The sequence below is a fragment of the Lissotriton helveticus genome, chromosome 2_2 (assembly GCF_964261635.1).
Source record: "Lissotriton helveticus chromosome 2_2, aLisHel1.1, whole genome shotgun sequence".
NCBI classification, from domain to species: domain Eukaryota; kingdom Metazoa; phylum Chordata; class Amphibia; order Caudata; family Salamandridae; genus Lissotriton; species Lissotriton helveticus.
This window is the reverse complement of record NC_136060.1, coordinates 460,875,126-460,893,498: the sequence shown is the minus strand read 5'-3', so window position 1 is coordinate 460,893,498 and position 18,373 is coordinate 460,875,126. Positions and strand designations below refer to the sequence as shown.

The window sequence follows — 18,373 nt, the reverse complement described above, 5'->3', positions numbered from 1 at the left end:
TGCAGACACGAGAGTGCAATAGCGGAGAACCAAGATATACCGCTACCCACAAAAATACCCACTCACGTGTATGAGGGTTTTTTACCAAGGGACATCCCAGCGACCTGAAAACCCAGGTTAGCAGGACAAGTGATCCAATCCCCCACAATTGATTTACAAGATTACTGTTCTAAGGAAAGTGGTTGGATCCAACATTTTTCCTTCTCCCCACCTCATGATTTACGAGTAACTACAAAGGCCTTCATTCTTCAAACGTTGACAGGCTTTCTATTAGGAGGATGCATGTCAGTAAAATGCAATGACTCAAAGTGAAGGCACCAAATGGTTGTAGAGTGCTGACCCTGCTGTTCTATGCTATGGACTATGATGACAGGAGTAAAAAGAAATTTACATTTCAGCAGATCAACAAAAAAGATAGTTGATCAAAAGCTTCTCTATATGGATTTATATTTATGATGTTTTTTGAATAACATGAAGCTGGTAAGACTTAAAAGAATTCAGTTCCGCACGCAGGGGATGGTTACAACTCATCCAGCCAGTACGCTGGGAACCCAAAATGCTCCTGGAAGTGGAAAGACACAGGGATAGGAAGGAAAGCCATTGAATGAGGAACACACAACTGAACAACACAACAAGGGCATCCAGATCATGAGAGGGGCTGGCCCAAAAGTCCAAGCGAGATTCTGGGATCTGGGGCTGATCACGGCGAAGCGCCTCATTACTAGGCGCTGGAAACATAGTGTGCCTCCCCAAGCGATACAGTGGCGAAACTCACTGGATAATTGGGCGAGAGCGGAGAGTGTGGCGCTGCATAGGGAAGAGACAGCAGGGCTCCGGATGTACCCCATAGCGCTGGACTGGGATAGTACCCTGGCGACCTATCATTAGGTGTGCCTGCAGAATAGCATTGTGTAATCATTTGCACCTCTCTTCCTTCCCACTTCTAATGAAACTTCCTTCTCCCCCCCCTCCTTCTCTCCCCCCCTCCCTGCCCCCCTCACACTTTCACGTACAAGATGAACCCTACGAATTGCACATTACCACTGACGCGAGGCACTATGGACCTACTCCCCACTCGCATCGAAGACTCCACACACACACACGATTGCTGTTAGACACCACCCAGTCTTTTGTTTTCTGTATATTTTGGATTGTGCTATATATTTGATTGTTTTAATACGAAGCTTTGGATATGAGATATACTGTCAATGTGATCAACTCCTTTGGTTCTGCAGCCATGGCGTAGCCTATGCTCCGAATTGAACATATCTAGGATATGCAATCACAAAACAGATGTTACTTTCTCCGTTGTTGAGCACTGACGCTATTGAACATGAATCTTTTACACACCTGCCGGTATTATACGAATCGGTCATGCTGTTTAATTGTGTTATATTTTCTCTTGCTCCTCTGCTACCATGCCTTCGCATGAGTGTGATTGCCTGCAACGGCCTGTGCACAATAATTCACACTACAGCGTCATTTATTATTCTGTATACATATGTGTAATGTTGTACAATGACAAAATACAATAAACATATTCAAACAAAAAAAAAAAAAAAAAAAAAGAGGGGCTGGCCCAAAACCCACTCTAAATATACTGGAAACATTTGGTGCCCCAACAAGCAGCTAAAGGTACCTGCAAGTCAAGCCTTAAAAAAAAAGCAAAAGCAAAATGGATTAATATTTATCAGTAGCGGTTTCTGGGGTTGGTCTTTGTTATAAGCCACTGCTTCTCAGCAAGATCTGCCCCATGGTTGAGCGAGGGGCCCACTCGTCTTCTGCTGAGAAAGGGTAACTTTAATTCAATCCTAAAATAGCCACTGCATAATGAAGATAAGAAAAGGAAAACTAGGCATACGTGGTTTGGTTGCCAACTAAACTAGTAGTCTGACAGACACTGTTTTGGTCAAATCCAGCAAACATTTTTGTGAAAGCAGGAGATGGCGCAATCACTTATTTGTTTTTAACAAAATCTCGGACGAATAAACCGCTAAGGGATAAGTAAGGTAATGCAACATTATAGTCTCAAATGATCCTTAAAACTTTTTTTGTAATTAGTATAGAAGTATATTTTGCCCTGAAACATTAGGACTTATAAAGAGTGTAAAATTGTGGGCAGCCTAATGTTTGTGATGTTGCCAAGTAAAGCATAGAGTTTAAATTAAAAAAACACTCCCTCCCCTTTTCACAAGTGTAACACTGGTGTATTTGAAAGAATGTGGGTGGGAGGGGGTGTTTACAATCAAATTGACCTTTTTTTAAAAAAAAACTCAACACGGGGTGATAGATCAAAAAGATGTACAGATGTGGAAAATAGTTTTCATACAATTAAGTGATCATCACGTTTTATTTTTTAGAAAATGCAAACTACCTACCCGTGGTGCCATTGTTCGCATCAAGAAATGGGAGTGCTCCTCCTAGCAAAATGAGCAAGAAGATGTAATCCATGCTGGCCTGCAAAAAACAGAACAGGTATATTTTAGAGTTTACCAATCTGCTTATGTGTTTGTGTGCATAAACATAAAAGGGCCTGCAAATACAGTATTCCCATATTCTGATCATGTAGAAGTACAAACATTAATCAAACCTTTGTAATTCCATTTGTACTCCACAAGTGTTGGATTTAAACACAGACTTGCATCTCAGGTTAATCATTCTAATTAAGTAAAAACAGGAAATCTTTAAAAGGGAACAAACAAATTTGAATTGTGGCACACATCAAGATACCCTGTTGGACAATCTACTAATAATTCCATTGAGGATAGCAAAACGACTTATTTTAAACAGTTAAGATCAATAACCCAGCCTTTATAAACACATTCAGTGTCAATGAAACTGGGATGCGAGAGTGACTAAAAGAGTAACTCAAAGCAAAAAAGAGTTGGTGGTATGGAGGGGTATGGGGGGGGGGAAGGGGGGACACTAAGAGCCAATAAAGGTCCAGTACCTAGGCTCCGAAAGCAATCATCCTATCTATAAGGGAGGTACCGTTCCTATCAACAAGAAATAAAAGGTGTAATTATTGATGCCCTCACACATTCCTGGGGAAGTCGAGCTTCATCATCGAGCATTGCTCCTCGTAGGGCCGGCGAGGCAATGCCCTACATGCCCCACAAAGGGCCATTTTAGTGGAGAGATTTTATTGTTTTTGCTGTATAATGAATGATACAAGTGTGAGGGTGTCCTAAAAGTGTGGGGTGGAGGAGTGGTAGTGCATTCAGTAGTGAGGGAAAATTGGGGCATCGGATATCCATATATAGGTGGAGGGGGGACAGTTCCACGCCAGCTCTTGTTGCTGCCCCAGCTGTCATTATTTGAAATGCTGCTTGAGGGAGTAGTGTGCCCTACGGGATGAGGTAGAACCATCATCTGATGAAGGTTTGTGACAAGATGGTCAATAATCTCTTGTGTAGGGGAATACCTTCTATTTGTCAAAGTTTTTGATTTTCTTCTGAAGATTGGATATCTTCTGCAGCATTAAGCAGTCCTTGTGTTACTTCATTGAGCATTAATCTAAGAGCCGTGACTTAAATGCTGAGATATTGATGCCAGCGTTAGATACGCTGTCTGAAATGTTGATGTTGATAAGTGCATCAGACAAGCGTTTGACCGTGTTAATTATGAGAATGAGCTTGTCGCGTGTGCACTTCCAAGCAATCTGGCTCTATTTCCATCTGAACACTAGAGGGTATCTACCTCATCCTATGCTCATGTGACCTTCACGATGTAGGTATGACCATGAGGGCCTTAAAAACCAGAGTTATGGAACACCTGAGCACCATTCGCTGCAGACGCAGGGCCACTAAAATGTGCAATTATTTTTGCAATCTTAAACACTCTCCTGATGACCTATGGTGGACCATTCTAAAAGCCAACCAAGCATGGAGTACCGCGAATCTTTTCAGAAAGGTTCGACAACGGGTCTTCCGACTCTGCACTAACAGCATGGGCCTAAACAAATGAGATCCCATGGCGTGAGGCGATACCTATACTATACCATACAGTACCAATGGACACCCAGTTTAGGTGATATGTCACGAGATCAGACATTTACTCACTTATTCGGAGAAGGACGTCATGTTTGATGGCTCCCACAGGAGTACGAATACCCCGGACACATTTTTAGGACATACGTATAGCCTAAATACCTGCTACGACAGTTACCAATAACACTGTATACAATATGTGTTTAGGATCGCTGAAACGCTAATTTTTCATACATTTAATCTGTATTGAGAATTGCAAAACATTTTGTGGGGCATTACGGTGCATCATGCCACCACACTTACAACATTTTACGGCCAGAGTAACATATGGACGCACTCAAACTATTAAATGGCAGCCATTGTAGGGCTGGTCTGAAGCCACCACAACCGTGGCTTCTTCTGACCGGGCCACGCCCCCACTGCTGCGCTCCACTCATATGACCAATTCAGCTATCCAACCAAAACTTGTTCCTACGACCATGTACGCCACACCGGAGTGCGATCCCTCAATCAGCCACACTCCAAATATGGGCTGCCACCTCTGCTCAGTCTCGATTTGGGGGAGCAGAGGAAGGCCTCAGTTGTGATATCCAGGGTTCGATTTTCGTCATGGCCCTATTATTCCTTATGTTGTTTGAAATTTGACATCATCACCTTCTCCTTATAGTTAGTAGCTGTGCGCTAACCTCTGGTCTGACCTAAGGGGCTTTTCTTGATTGATCTAACGGGTAAGACCCCTTATTCACACTAATGACTACCAGTCGACTGCGACAAACTGAATGACACCTGCACAGGTTTTAAATAATATTGCTCGTACCGTGTCAGTCCAGTCACCAGCTGTGTTGTGTGTACTAGTTTGTTTTCAACTACTTTCACTGTTTGGCAACAATTTAGTGACAACCACAGCATGTGCATGTCTACAATTAGAGACACTTTGGTAGTGTGCCCTCGGATTGCGATCCTGATGATGCACTCAACCAGATATGCACATTTTTTGCTTACAATATTGTATTTCCTTTGGTTTTCTCCTACTTTCCAGGTTGGGCGATCATTTTTTTTTACCATTGTGCCAGGTATTCTCCTTTTGGGGAATACTACACATCCCCATTTAGGTGTGGGGTAGGACTATCACTTTTTTTGGTCCTGAAAAAGCGCTCTGGATCCCTTTTTGCCCGAAAGGCACGAAACATGTCGACCTGGCTACACCCGACCTGACTTTACTCAGATTCAAAGCTACTTGGGTACATTACGCCCCTACAGTAGAACTGACCTATTTACTGGTTTTTAATCCTGCCAGGAGAACCATCACATAAAAAACAATCAGTATCTCTTAGACAGTTTTATTCAATTTTCCCTCACTACTGAATACACTACCACTCCACCCCACACTTTTAGGACAACCTCACACTGGCATCATTCCTCATACAGCAAGAACAATAAAAGATCTCCGCTGAAGCGACCTTTTGTGGGGTCCTATGAGGAGCAAAGCCCGACTATTAAGCATGACATTCCCATGGATGTGTGAGGACACCAAGAAATAATCCTTAGGCATCGCGCCCTGGTTCTTGTCCAGCATTTTCTCTTCTTTGATTTCTTTCTGATAGGAACAGTACCTCCCTTGTTGGATGTATGTAAAAGAATAGCTCATTAGGAAAACAAACATCGAGCTGAACAGGCACTTCTCTTCACGAGAGAATTTGAACAACCAATAGAATCACTTGCAGGGGCTTGGGTAGGGTCCCGAACTCTTTCACAAATCTTGAAGAGGGCAGGGTTCTTCGCCGACACCAGTGAACTGTGACTTATGCAAAAATTCCGAGCAGGGGCTAAATTGTGCCACACTGCAATTTAGTTACACTGTATCATACAAAGCGGTCATTGTTTTATTCTAAATTCTTTTCAAACCGGTTTTGGATTTCTACGGCAAGTTTACTGCTCTCAGGTTCAAAATCGCAATTTACATGTCAACAACAGTACAAAAAAAAGAAACCTGTGTAGATAAAAATGTTAGTGGGATCTGTGGAACGATTTGAGGAAGATTTTCATGCACCAAAGTTCATATCACGCTCCTGAAAACCTTGCTACTGGAGGCAAAAGGTGAACAACGACCTGAGTGAGTACTGGTAAAAATAGCAATTCTGAGTTTGCTAGCAATTTCAAAATTAGCCTCCCAATATTGTAGTGAAAGTACTTGCAAACTAGGAGTAGATGACATGTTTGAAGATAAGGTCAGTTGTAAATATTGGATGTCAGGACATAAAACGTAGACCACAGATAAAATAACCATTGGAAGGAGTTCAAAGCAAAGAAAACTATTTGGTCTGCAATGACTATCAATCATAACAAAATACTTACTCAAATCCCTGAAAGTTCACCGGTACTGGCTTAAAGGAGGTACTGAATTAAAAGAAAACATTATACCTTTTGCTAAAGATCTATCTGGTGATTACTATATCTGCCTGTAGATTTCTCACCTGCAGAACATCGCCATACATGGTCTCAAGGTTGGGTTCATCTCGGAGCTGGAAGTGACGCCAGGGTGATGTCACTGGGGCAATATAGCACCCACCCTAGTGCACCGACGTAATTTCCCCGTCCATTTTGTCGGTGCCATTACAGACAGCGACAAGGAGGTAACCAACACATTTTGAGGCAGTGCAGTGCAAACATACAAACTTGGCACCTTATTAGTGAAGAACTATGCACATCCCTCAGAAAAGGGAAAGGGCAGGATCAGTGATAAATCTGCAGGTAGATAAGAGTATCCATCAGAAGGATTGTTACTTGAATGCAAGTAACTTCTTCCTGCTGATTCCTCACAAGCTAAATAAAGCAGTAACGTGTACCATGTGGAAAGTTTGAACGAATGGTCAGACGAAAAAATTGAGGAATCCTTAAATGGCCAAACGGCATCAGTCCAAACCTCAAGCAATAAAGCATATTAGAGGAGTGGAGGCTAGGCATCCATGTTACTATATGGCAAATTTCTGTCGTAGGGACAACTCTGGTGAGTTCTGAAGTTGAAGACATTGCTTTGGTAGAATGGGAGAAAATTCCTTCCCATGCTTCCCTCTTGGCAAGGGTATATCACAGTTTCATGATCAAGATGTTCTAGCACGATAGGCTCCTCTTCTGCACAGTTTAACCTTTCATACAGTCTGCATATCCCAGCAAAGAGCTGATCTGACCGAATTTCCGGCATGCAGTCAATATAAAATATGACAACACTCCAGTTGTCCAGCTGGTATAATCTCTCCTCCTTCTTGGTGGGATGGGTGAGGGGGGTAAAAAGTAGGAAGGGTAGTGGACTGCCCAGATGGAAAGTAGTAATCAGCTTGGGAAGGAAATCTGTTTTGGTCCCAAGGATCAACTAGTCCAAGAAGAAGCACATTAAAGTCGAACGTTTGCTCAGTGTCCATAATTCACTGATACATCTCTCCAAGGTTATCGATTAGGTTTTGCACTGAGAATCAAAAAACGTAACTGGCAGCTATGGAAGGATGCTAAGGAGGCTCCAAAAGGTCAAAAACAGATGCAATCCCTAAACCAGACAAATGCAATCATACCACTTGAAATAAACAAAGTTTCCTCAATACACTGAATAAGTTATTTTATTCCAGACTTCTTTAGGAATGCAATGTTCTAGCCAGCCAACATGTGTTTTCATCACGCGGCAGTAACCCAGTTACTTCATCAGATCTTCATCTTCAGTAAGCTGCCCAGAGTTAAGTGTAACATTCTAGGATAATCCAAATTTAATATGAGCACACAAGTCAATTGAAAACAGAAATGTGTTCCGGATGTGGAACATACATAAATGCTTGGGGGAATAGGGCGGGGTGGTGGGCAATGTGCCCCTTAATAGAACCCACTACACAATCCTAGTGGGCTTACAAAGCAAAATGGAGGATTTCCGACAAGTGAGCATTCAAAGGGTCTACATCCTACTTCATTCACAACAAATCTGTTACGTTTTCCAGAATACACATACGACGTGGCGAGGCGACAAGCTGACAATGCTGAATAAAGTCTTCCAGCTCAGATTACAGATAGTAGGAGTTCACACTCAATCTCCAGCCATGAAGGGGTAGGCTCTGGAAAATAGGGTGGAGTAGGTGCCCCAGCAACTTGAAAATGTGGTCGCAGACAGAATGGTGAACACAGGGAGTGTCACAGGAGAGGTCTTCTTGCCTAGTCCAGGGCAACGAAGATGTCTGGGGACCTACCTTGCTTAATCTTCCACAGGGTATTATGGGTATGGGAGGAAACGAGTAGTGAGGTGAAAAACTGTGAAATGTGCTCCACCCCACACCAAGCTCCCTGACAATGGACAATGAAGGGCACAAAACTGCAGGCAGTGAGTGTTCTCCTGAGTAGCGAAAAGGTCTACCCAAGCGGTACCCCACAGAGCAAAACTGGTTTGGACCTGCTCTGGTTGGAGATGCAACTACTGGTAGTCAAGTTAACGCAAACGGATACCATCAGCCAAAGCGTTTAGAAAGATGGCAGAGGGTTGGCAACTAGTCCAATCCCAAGTTGGTGTGCCCATGCTGTGAGCCTAAAAACTTCCCTAAAAAGGAGCAGAGACCCCCACTCCTCCCTGGCTGCTAATTCACAAAATGTCCGTCATATTGTTTGTCAAGATTTGGAGGGAAGGGAGGAATGGCCTCAGAGCAAGGCAAGTCCTCTGATTTCCGGTTCCTCCAGGTGTCCTCCTCCCACTATGGTTAGTGCAGGAGGAGGGTGAATGATATCCTTGGTGATAAGTGCTCCTCCACTGACCACCAGTCCTGGCCCACCACAATGTCCCGGAGATCGTTCTGGTAAAGGAGAGGCCAGACCATCGCTTCCCACGAGGTCACAACAGAGCAGGCTATCGCCTAAAAAGATGCACCTAAAGTGAAGGCAGGGAACCCAAGTTGCAGAGAGGAGAATACAATGGTAGAACAAGCATTTGCAATGCAATAGGTCTCGCATTATTAAAGTTAGAGCTATTGGCATTGTAAATGGCAATGCCTTTTATTTATGTTTTTGTTTTTAAACATTTACAATGCTAATAGCTTAGCCCCTTTGCTGCGGGGGTAATTCCCCCGCTGTGCTGGGGGAGAGGGGGGCGCGCACAGCGCTCCCATGCTCATGACGAGCGGAGCTCGTCATGAGCTACAGTGCTCCTGTGCTCATGACGAGTTCAGCTCGTCACAGGTGCATTGGTTCCTGTGGAACGCTCAGCACAGCAGGGGAATTCTCCCCGCACCTGAGCATTCCATGGCCCATGACGAGCTGAGCTCGTCATGAGCACCGGAGCACCGTGCCTCATGACGAGCTCCTCATGCATATTTTCTACATCCGTGGGACCAAAAACATGGAATAAGATATCTTTAACGTGATCATCGCCTAAACTGAAGAAAAGATACACATACATCACAATTTACTTGCACTAAATGACTAGGCTAAAATGGCCGCCAAGAAACACAGGAGCGTCATGTGACCTACAACCAGGAAGCAAACATATCCCACAAGCCGGCTGTCAACTGAAGAGACGGGACCCCAGTGGAACACTCCGGTACACGAAGGTATGTACCCAAAAGAGACTCTAAAGAGTCGATTAAATGCCATTCCCACGAAGCACTACCATCTTTAGACACCGTCCATTATTTTTCACAGAGACGCTGTGAACCGCCCGCTGATCGCCAGACAGAAATAGAGTCTTGACGGCGAACGCTAATCGAACTACCGGTAAGAAACTTCCCCCTGCTAGTCACCCAACCCAGTGAGAGCAGCACGCTCCCCAACCCTGTTAACAATCCGCTAACAGTCAATACAAACTCTTTTTCAGAACCAGGGACAACAAGACACCTGGGCAATAGTGAGTATGCCATCACGTATGTGTCTGTTACACTGAGAGGCGCCTTAACATACCTGAGTCTAAACATAGTTCATGTATATGTCACGTAGGTGGTCCCGCTCCGCGGATAATGACGAATTCACTGAGGCACATTTAGCTGCAACTTAGAAAGGTAAGACAAAAAGAAATGGGTGTTGAACCAAAGGCAGTTTCATTAGAACCAACTTTAATACAGGTCCCCTGTTTATCATTTACAGCTTACGGTCCTGAAGAGAATTCCAGAACCCAGGAATTCGAAACGCGTAGACCCTTACACATCACGTTTTATACGTGGAAGCCACAAGATATTCTGAATGTACTCTCTCTAAAAATAGGAAGTCAAACTATAAATGAGAATCTATGGCTTCATGAAACAAAGTGTATATAAATTGTAAAAACTGTATGTTTTTTTAGACTGACAATTGGTTGAGTGTGTGTTGAGTTTGATGGATCATGCCCCCCAGTATGAATGATGTATGAAAGGAATGTCTCATAATTAATGTTCATGTTTTGTGTTGTTCTGTGCTTCAACAAAGTTTTTGTAAAGAAAAATATGTGTGTTTGAAAAATATGAAAAAGAAAAATATTTGTAAATAAAATGCAAATCTTGAATGGATTAATTCTATGATAAAAGTCTCGGTTGCATTCTGTTTGAAATCAGATGCAGTACATAAAAGAGCACATTGAAGCAATTTGGCAGTATTGGCATTTTGTGTGATATTCATAGTTAAGGCAGGGTTTGGCCTTACTGCGTGGGAACCCATACCCAGTGGTGATTATAGATCATGACGAGCTCAGCTCGTCATGAGCATGGAAAAGGTTAAACGCTCGCAAAAATGAGACCTATTGCATTGCAAATGCTTGTTTAAAGGACGCCCCAGACACTACTTCCCCAACCTACCAACCTTCAGCTATAGGACAAAACTGCAAGCTTATCTTAACAAGTCCATACCTGAATACATCGTGCTTCGAAGAGCAGCACATGCGCTGCTCAGGAACGACCTTAAAAGTGTCTGTTTTAATAGCATTATACAATATGGTCGGGTATACAGGGAAGAGCCGATTCTGCAGCTAGGATGGCTAGAATGTTCAGGCAGTGTTGGATAGTTGTCAGGGGCTATTCATTCGTTGCCTTTTAGAGGATAAAGAACATGGTTTTCTGCTCCTAAAAAATGTAATAGGTGTCGGTTATAAAGGGCTTTTATGTTAAGCGCTACACATGGAACATTGTTTAATGTAATGGATACCTAGTGTTAAGTGGTCCTTTTTTTCAGTGACTGTGTGTGCATGCGTATGTATGTGTGCGTGCGTGTTTATGTGTTTGGGTTTGTTTGTGTGTGTTTGTATGTATGTATGTGTGCGTGTGTTTGTATGTATGTATGTGTGCGTGTGTTTGTATGTATGTATGTGTGCGTGTGTTTGTATGTATGTATGTGTGCGTGTGTTTGTATGTATGTATGTGTGCGTGTGTTTGTATGTATGTGTGTGTGTGTTTGTATGTATGTATGTGTGCGTTTGTATGTATGTATGTGTGCGTGTGTGTATATTTATGCGTGTGTGTGTGTGTGCGTGTGCGTGCGTGTGCGCGTGTGTGTGTGTGTGTGTGTGTGTGTGTGTTTTTTTTTCTCTGCAGATTATAGGTTCACATCTCTGCTGGGCAGCCTCTGCCTTTCATCCTTTGGTGTCATTGTCCCTCTGACATGTTATTGGTTTTACACGAGGAGGGACTTAATACCACTCAATCTTTAAAATCATTTCAATTGAGGACTAATCGTCATGGTTACTTTTTTGCTAGGGAATCACTTTAAAATATAATGGCCTAAATCTGCCAAATGATGAGAAATGGCACTGTACCATTAAAAGTACTGCGTTCTTGTTAAGAAATGTTAGTACTGTTAATCAAAAGTATACCAGGCTTCTTGAAACGAGCCGACTGCAAGATGGCTGTGCTATGATAGCTTCTTAAACTTAACTGTACCTGTCAAACTGCCTCATATCACGTAGCCCCATCACCTATCCTCTCACAATGTCAGTGAAGTGCACCTCCATTTTATTAGTACTGATAGCGCAGGACATATTCCTGGGCATACTTAAAGCTCATAAATTACAAAAATATAGGAAGTAACTTGCCCCTCTAACCCTTAAAGCCAGAATTAGATCAAATCCCTGTGCAGTTTCTTGCTTTCTATTCCACAGTATTGTGACAGGAAAAGCATCGCCAAGAATGTGAAATGTCTTTGTTTGTGAACAGAGGCGCTGTCGGGCGGGGCTCCCAGGGATCGGGAGAGCCCCGCTACCGCCGCCCCAGAGAAGAGAAATCCTGCGTAGCCGGTGAGTGGGGTCCGGTGCTGGTGTGTGTGTGTGTGTGTGTGTGTGTGTGTGTGTGTGTGTGTGTGTGTGTGTGTGTGTGTGTGTGCGATGGCGGCGGGTCTTTGTATGTGTGCGTGCGTGTGTGTGTGTGTGTGTGTGTAGGTGCGCTGGTGTGTGTGTGTGTGTGTGGGGGGTCTCTGTGTGTGCGTGTAGGTGCGCTAGTGTGTGTGTAGGTGCGGCGGCGACGGGGGGGGTGTGTGTGTGCGTGCCTGTGTATGCGTGTGGCTGTGTATGCGTGTGGCTGTGTATGTGCGCATGCGTGAGTGCGCGTGCACGCAGTCAAATCCAGCTCCAGAGAAGCGCGTGGCACCCTCTTGTCCCTCATTCCCCCGAGACAGGCAACATTAAGTCTCCAGCCTGGACGCATCCTTCGGATGCTAATTCCTGGCGAGACCTAAAAAGCATTAGAACACTCTGGACTCCGCCCCATACATGTCTATTCCATTCTCAGCAGGCATAAAACACAGCTTCTTGTCTTCACGCATAGGTAACATACCAGCCTTAGCAGCCAGACCAGAATGGAAACAAACCGGCCCGAGAGTGTGCAGGCACTGCAATGATCAAGAAGAGGATCTTAGTCTCCTGATTTGCATCTGTCCTCCGCTGCATAAGCCCAGGCTACTATATTTAAAGCACAGTTTCAATGACAGAAATATACCAACATGCAGGGAAGCCATAATCTCATGTTTTCACACTGGCGGCCCACAATTAATTTTCAAATGTGTTAAATTCCTGAAATAGCCTGTTGCCAACAACAAGATGTCAAATAACTCCACCACAATAGTTAACTTTCAAGCTATGGCAAGTAGTGTGGAGTGAAGCCATGATCACCAGGCCTTGTGAACTCACTCCGTGAATGCACCAAATCTTGCACTATATCATGTATAGTTGCTATACCAAGAATGAATTTATACCGCACCGCAACCAGTATTTCACAAAAAACAATCCTCTATTCTTTAATTCTTTCTATGCATTTTGCCCGTACTTCACTATGTCCAGCGATAGGATGTACGTTCTTCCTCTACTATCCGCTACCAACTAGCTTATGAATGTATACATAATGTAATCTAAGCTGCATTTTTACTACGTATAGCGATAGGAAGGATACGCTTACATCGCCTACCCTCACAATTCACTGGACTCCCCTAACTGCGTAACCACCGGTGCTCAGCAACATACCCCACCGTTTAATACTTTCCCTCATTCCTCACCAGCACTTCCTGCTCATCCACGTAACTACTGTACGCGTGAGTCATGCACATGCTGGGACGTGCGTGTCACGTGATGACGCATCGCCGCCAGGGGTCATTCTCTATAGAGGACTACTCATAGCTAGCTGCAGGCTGTCCCTAAGAAACTTCTGCCTGGAGACAATCAACTGCAAAAGGTGGGCGGAAACCCTATGTCCGAGGTGGAGTGACCTCGCGCAGCTAAGTACCGGCACAGGAAAGAAGGGTGTGTGTTTGTGCGGGCGGCGGGGTGGGGTTCTTTATGTGTTTGTGCGTGTGTGTGTATGCACGGCGCCGGTGGCGGCGGGGGGGTGTTCTCTGTGTGTGTGTGTGTGTGTGTGTGTGTGTGTGTGTGTGCGCGCGACGGCGGGGGGGTTCTGTATGTGTGTGTGTGTGTGCGTGTCTGCTTACAAGGAGCCATGGGAGACAGGAAGCGCGCATACACATCTCTTGTCTCCGGTCTTCCTTGGCTCGTTGCAAGCAGAAATGATTGCAATAGAGTCTCGCAGCGACGATCGCTTCGCGATCGGTTCGCAGGTGCGAGACATAAAAATGTTTGCATGTCCCGATCATTAAGGAGGTTTGCAACGAAAGGAAAGGAAGAGATGGAGCTTCAGGGTAACACTGGAATCGGTGATCTTTGTATAACTATTGTTGCTTGCTTCCCTAGTGTTTGCTGGCACGAATTTTCAGCTCTTTCAATCCAGAGTGCAGTGTGTTGCCCCAGGCCTCAAATGATTTCCCCGTCTGAATCTGTACTCACAATTGTATGTCACGGAGTTAAAACAATTTTAAGATTAATAGTCTGGAAATGACCCAGACCTGAGGTAAAACTCGTTCCATGATTCCATCATGCTTCTAATAACACGTTTGAAAGTTGTGTTGGCATAACATGGCATTACCAGGGATCGATCACCAGAGTGCGAGCAAAGTCAATGTCCAATTTCTTACTTGATACTAGCAGAGTTCCCTCTTCATACCTGGCTGTGGGGAGTGTACTTCCTGTCCTGGAGCCCCCAAGACAAGCTTTCAACCCTGCAGTGGTTTCTTTGATTTTGGTTGGTGTGTGGATCCACTTTTCAATAACCTCATTGAGTGGTATAAGATAACTTTGACTAAAGAGGCACTTTGCTATGAATTGCCCTGTTTGTAAGAGACATAGATTTGATGTCAGCTCTGGATTAGATAGGAATTGTTGAAGCTATTTTAACAGAGGTTATGTTCTACAGTTTTAGTCTGAAAGACACTCTGACAGATCACTTTGAAGATGATGTCAACTTGACATTTTTAGGGCTTTGTCGTGGAGTGAGTTATAAGTGTTTTTCAGTAGCTCCCTGCAGCCTTTATGATAAAGAGATGGCAAATTTAAAAATTGGCTTGAATGCAGTATCTTTCTGACCTGTGGTTTATGAACCCCATATCAAGCCTATCCAAAGCTTGTTTCATGACCTTGTGACGCACCCTTTGTGTGGGATGAAGAGGGTTAAAAAACAAACGGGGATTCCAAGGACTATTGTCAGCCCCTTGTGCCTCCCCGAAGCCTTCTCCTTTCAGCTGATTAAAGGATACCTGCAGTACCATGACATGCAGAAGTCTTGTGCCATCTTTCAAAACCCTTCCAGGTAGCCTGAAAGCTTTAGGAGCTTTATTCGTGGTTAGGACAGTTGAAACCATTAAAAATAAATCCCTCCAAACAAATGAATACTGTGGTAACCTGGGAACCCCATATCATGTTAAGTTTCTTTTCAAGTATTTTTATTTTACCGTAAGAACATTCTGCCAAAATACATGGGTAGCATAAAAAGCCATCATGGTATATTTTTTATTTATTACATAAAACATTCTGTCAAAATATATGTGTAGTTTTACAGCCTGGTGATCATAATGTGTAATAAGTTTAACAGAGTTAAAAAACAACGGTTTGCCCGGCTTGAACAGGAAGCCAGGCAACCTGTGTTGGGACAGGGGCGGGGCCGCAAAAAGACAGGAAGCAGACGGGAGCCTACCCCGCGCTCCTGTGCTGAAAAGCTCCTGTGCCCGTCAGCCGGAAGATTTGCGTGTCAGCTAGCGGGGCTCCCGTGCTCGTGGAGAGCCCCGCCTGCTGCTGAGGATGACCCGCTGCCTGCCGAGGGAGAGAGGGACACACGAAAAGAACTCGGTGAGTGGGGTGTGAGGAGTGGGGGCGCGTGTGTGTGTGTGTGCGTGTGTGCGTGTGCGTGTGCAAAAAGAGCCGATGACTCGTAGGGGGATGTAAAGTGAAAGTAACCAGCGCGCGTGTGTTTCAGTCTGTGTGGTGGCTGGCTGTGTGCGCACGCGTGGACGGAGCCGACGTGCGCGTTCGCGCACCCAAATCCTGGAGAAAAGCTCGTAACACCCTTTTGTCCCTCATTCCCCCCAGACTGATCACTAAAGATGTCGAGACTGGACGCATCCTTCGGATGCTAACTCCAGCTCGACCTAAAAAGGAGGGGCCAGTCCACCGCTTCCCACGAAGCCACAAGAGAGCAGGCTCTCGCCTGTAAAGACGCACCTAAAGTGAAGGCAGGGAACCCAAGTTGCAGAGAGGACCAACAACCCTCTTGTGGCCCCAACAGTGACAATGCACTGCCGCATACCAATCGGGCTAGAGGAGGAGCAAGGCCTATCAAATAAGATGCACTTAAATGGGCCCAACCATCACGCCACCAAACTAGGCCACACTGGAGCTGCTGAAAAAGCAAGAACATTCAGCAACAAAATAAACAGCCACATCTAACCAATAATCCAAAGACTTCTAGATACCCCTCGCCAAAACGCCTAAAAATCCCCCACTTTGCGCACAGTGATAACGATTAAGTGGCAGGGAGAAAGAAAAACAGGCCCATAAACAGGAAGGCCCACCAGAGGAAACAGACAGGCCACTAGGGAATATAGGCCGAGGCACGCGGCGGCAAGTACCCGGTGGCTCATAACGAACTGAACCCAGAGGCCACAAATCCCCCGCTAACAAAATGACAGGTGGCAAAGGAGGGCGCATCCCAAAAAGGACCAAATTTGACAAATTCTCATGAAAGAAGAACCTAGAGGGCGCCAACAGCCAGACAAAGCCGACAAATCCACAATCCCAAGCGGCAGCGGACCAAGGTGATCTTACTCTGCACGACATAATGGTGGCCATCACCACGGTGCCCACCTCCCTTGAATCACGAATGGACTCAGTCCTTTTGAGGTCTCCCTTATACGAGTCGATCTGCGAAACAAGGACACTAGAGTGAAAGAAGTCGAAGATACCACGCAATCACTTGTAACAAGCACCTCTACACTCCAGAATCAAGTCCTTGAACTACAAGCCACTAGCAAGCAAGTTGTCGCACAGCTGGATGACTATGAAGGCAGGTTAAGGCGAAATAACATCCAAATTCTTGGGAGGCATATCTATTTGTAGAAGACTTGATCACAAATTATTTATAACAGCGGAACCTCTCCAACTACTTTTCTATTGAAAGGGCGCACAGGGTTCTGGGAGGTTGACCAAAACCAAATGCACCACCAAGACCACTACTGCCCCGGGTCTCTAGCTTCAGAGAGAACATACTACAAACTGCCCGCTGCGCTCCGCCAGTCAAATACGAAAATAATACCATTACCTTCTTCCCAGACTTGACCCTTCGAGTAACGAAACAAAGACGCAGCTTTCTGGAAGTCAAAAAGGCCTTTAGAGACAAAAGCTTGAAATATACCATGCTGTTTCCAGCCAAGCTAAGGGTAGAAACAGAGGGCACAGCATGGTTCTTCGATGCCCCTGAGGAAGCACAGTACTGGCTAGATGGCTGGCGGAGAGTCGGAGATAAAGGAACTAATTATAGACACCGGCGACAAACATGGAAGCCGTCGAAAAATACAGACTTCGCTCTGGAAGAGGCGCAACCTGTAAATGGCGGAACTCAAGAAAAGCCTGGAAAGTATATAAAACCTGTGTGAACACTGCATGGTAACAGTTCTCACAAAGACACCCACGTTTAAGACAGTCTGATCGAACTACATCTGAGAAACACAAACTGCAAAGTGGCCATCATCCAACTCTTGGCTCAGCAAGATACAGAACCAACGATAAGAAGAAAATAGTCCACAAATTGTAATGAATAGCAATGTGCATTAACAGTATACATAGTCTGGGACTGCGGGCGGGACAAACCGGTCCGCACTCCTACAGACAGGCACTCTGCAATGTTGGGGAGGACGGGAATTTTACACACCGTCATGTAAGGAGGCGGGGGGGGGGTTATGTTTTTCTGAATAGTTTTAGTAATGGTTGGATTAATAAGGAATCACAACTAGATATCTCTTTTCCTAAACCACAGACGGAACAACACTTGAGCCAACATCTCCTACAAGCCGAATAACACTCCGAACAAACAAACACAACAGCCAAGCAACAGGTACTGCCCTTATGCAAAACACAAAGCTGTGCTCACCCCAACAATGACCATGACAAATCAAAGTACACAGGACGGGAAGACTGCGAAATCACTTAAATTGCTCTGGAACGTTAACGGTACGGGAGATTAAATCAAAAGGGGATATAGTCATTTAATATATTAAGTGTCACCAGCCAGATGTAGTCCTCCTACAAGAAACTCACCTAGTCGTACACACATGCAACACACTCAACAGATGGGGGATATAAACTGATCACACACTGGCTTTACTTTCGGATCTAGAGGGACTGACATACTCCTACGCAACAGCTTCCCCTTTTTAGTAGACAAAACTCACACAGACTAATATGGCCGCTTTGCGGCCAGATCAGGCAGCTGGGAGGGCAGGTGTTTCAACACTGTCTCAATGTAAATCCCCCCAGCACTTCATAAGACTGCGCTAGCAGACATGAGCACGATCATGATAAACTTCCCGTTGGGAGA

General features: G+C 44.8%; 1 protein-coding gene across 4 annotated transcripts in view; it reads right to left on the bottom strand.

Annotated features, from left to right (window-relative positions):
• The window catches only part of PTPRA (protein tyrosine phosphatase receptor type A), a 724,758-nt gene that overhangs the window by 467,456 nt on the left and 238,929 nt on the right, over positions 1-18,373 (bottom strand). For all 4 annotated transcript variants that reach the window (XR_013608377.1, XM_078678706.1, XM_078678707.1 and 1 more), the window contains one exon: positions 2,379-2,457. Coding sequence is in view for 3 of the 4 variants with exons in the window: in XM_078678706.1 (XP_078534832.1) it covers positions 2,379-2,457 (79 nt within the window). In the remaining variant the exon portion in view is untranslated. The remainder of the gene's footprint in view (positions 1-2,378; positions 2,458-18,373) is intronic.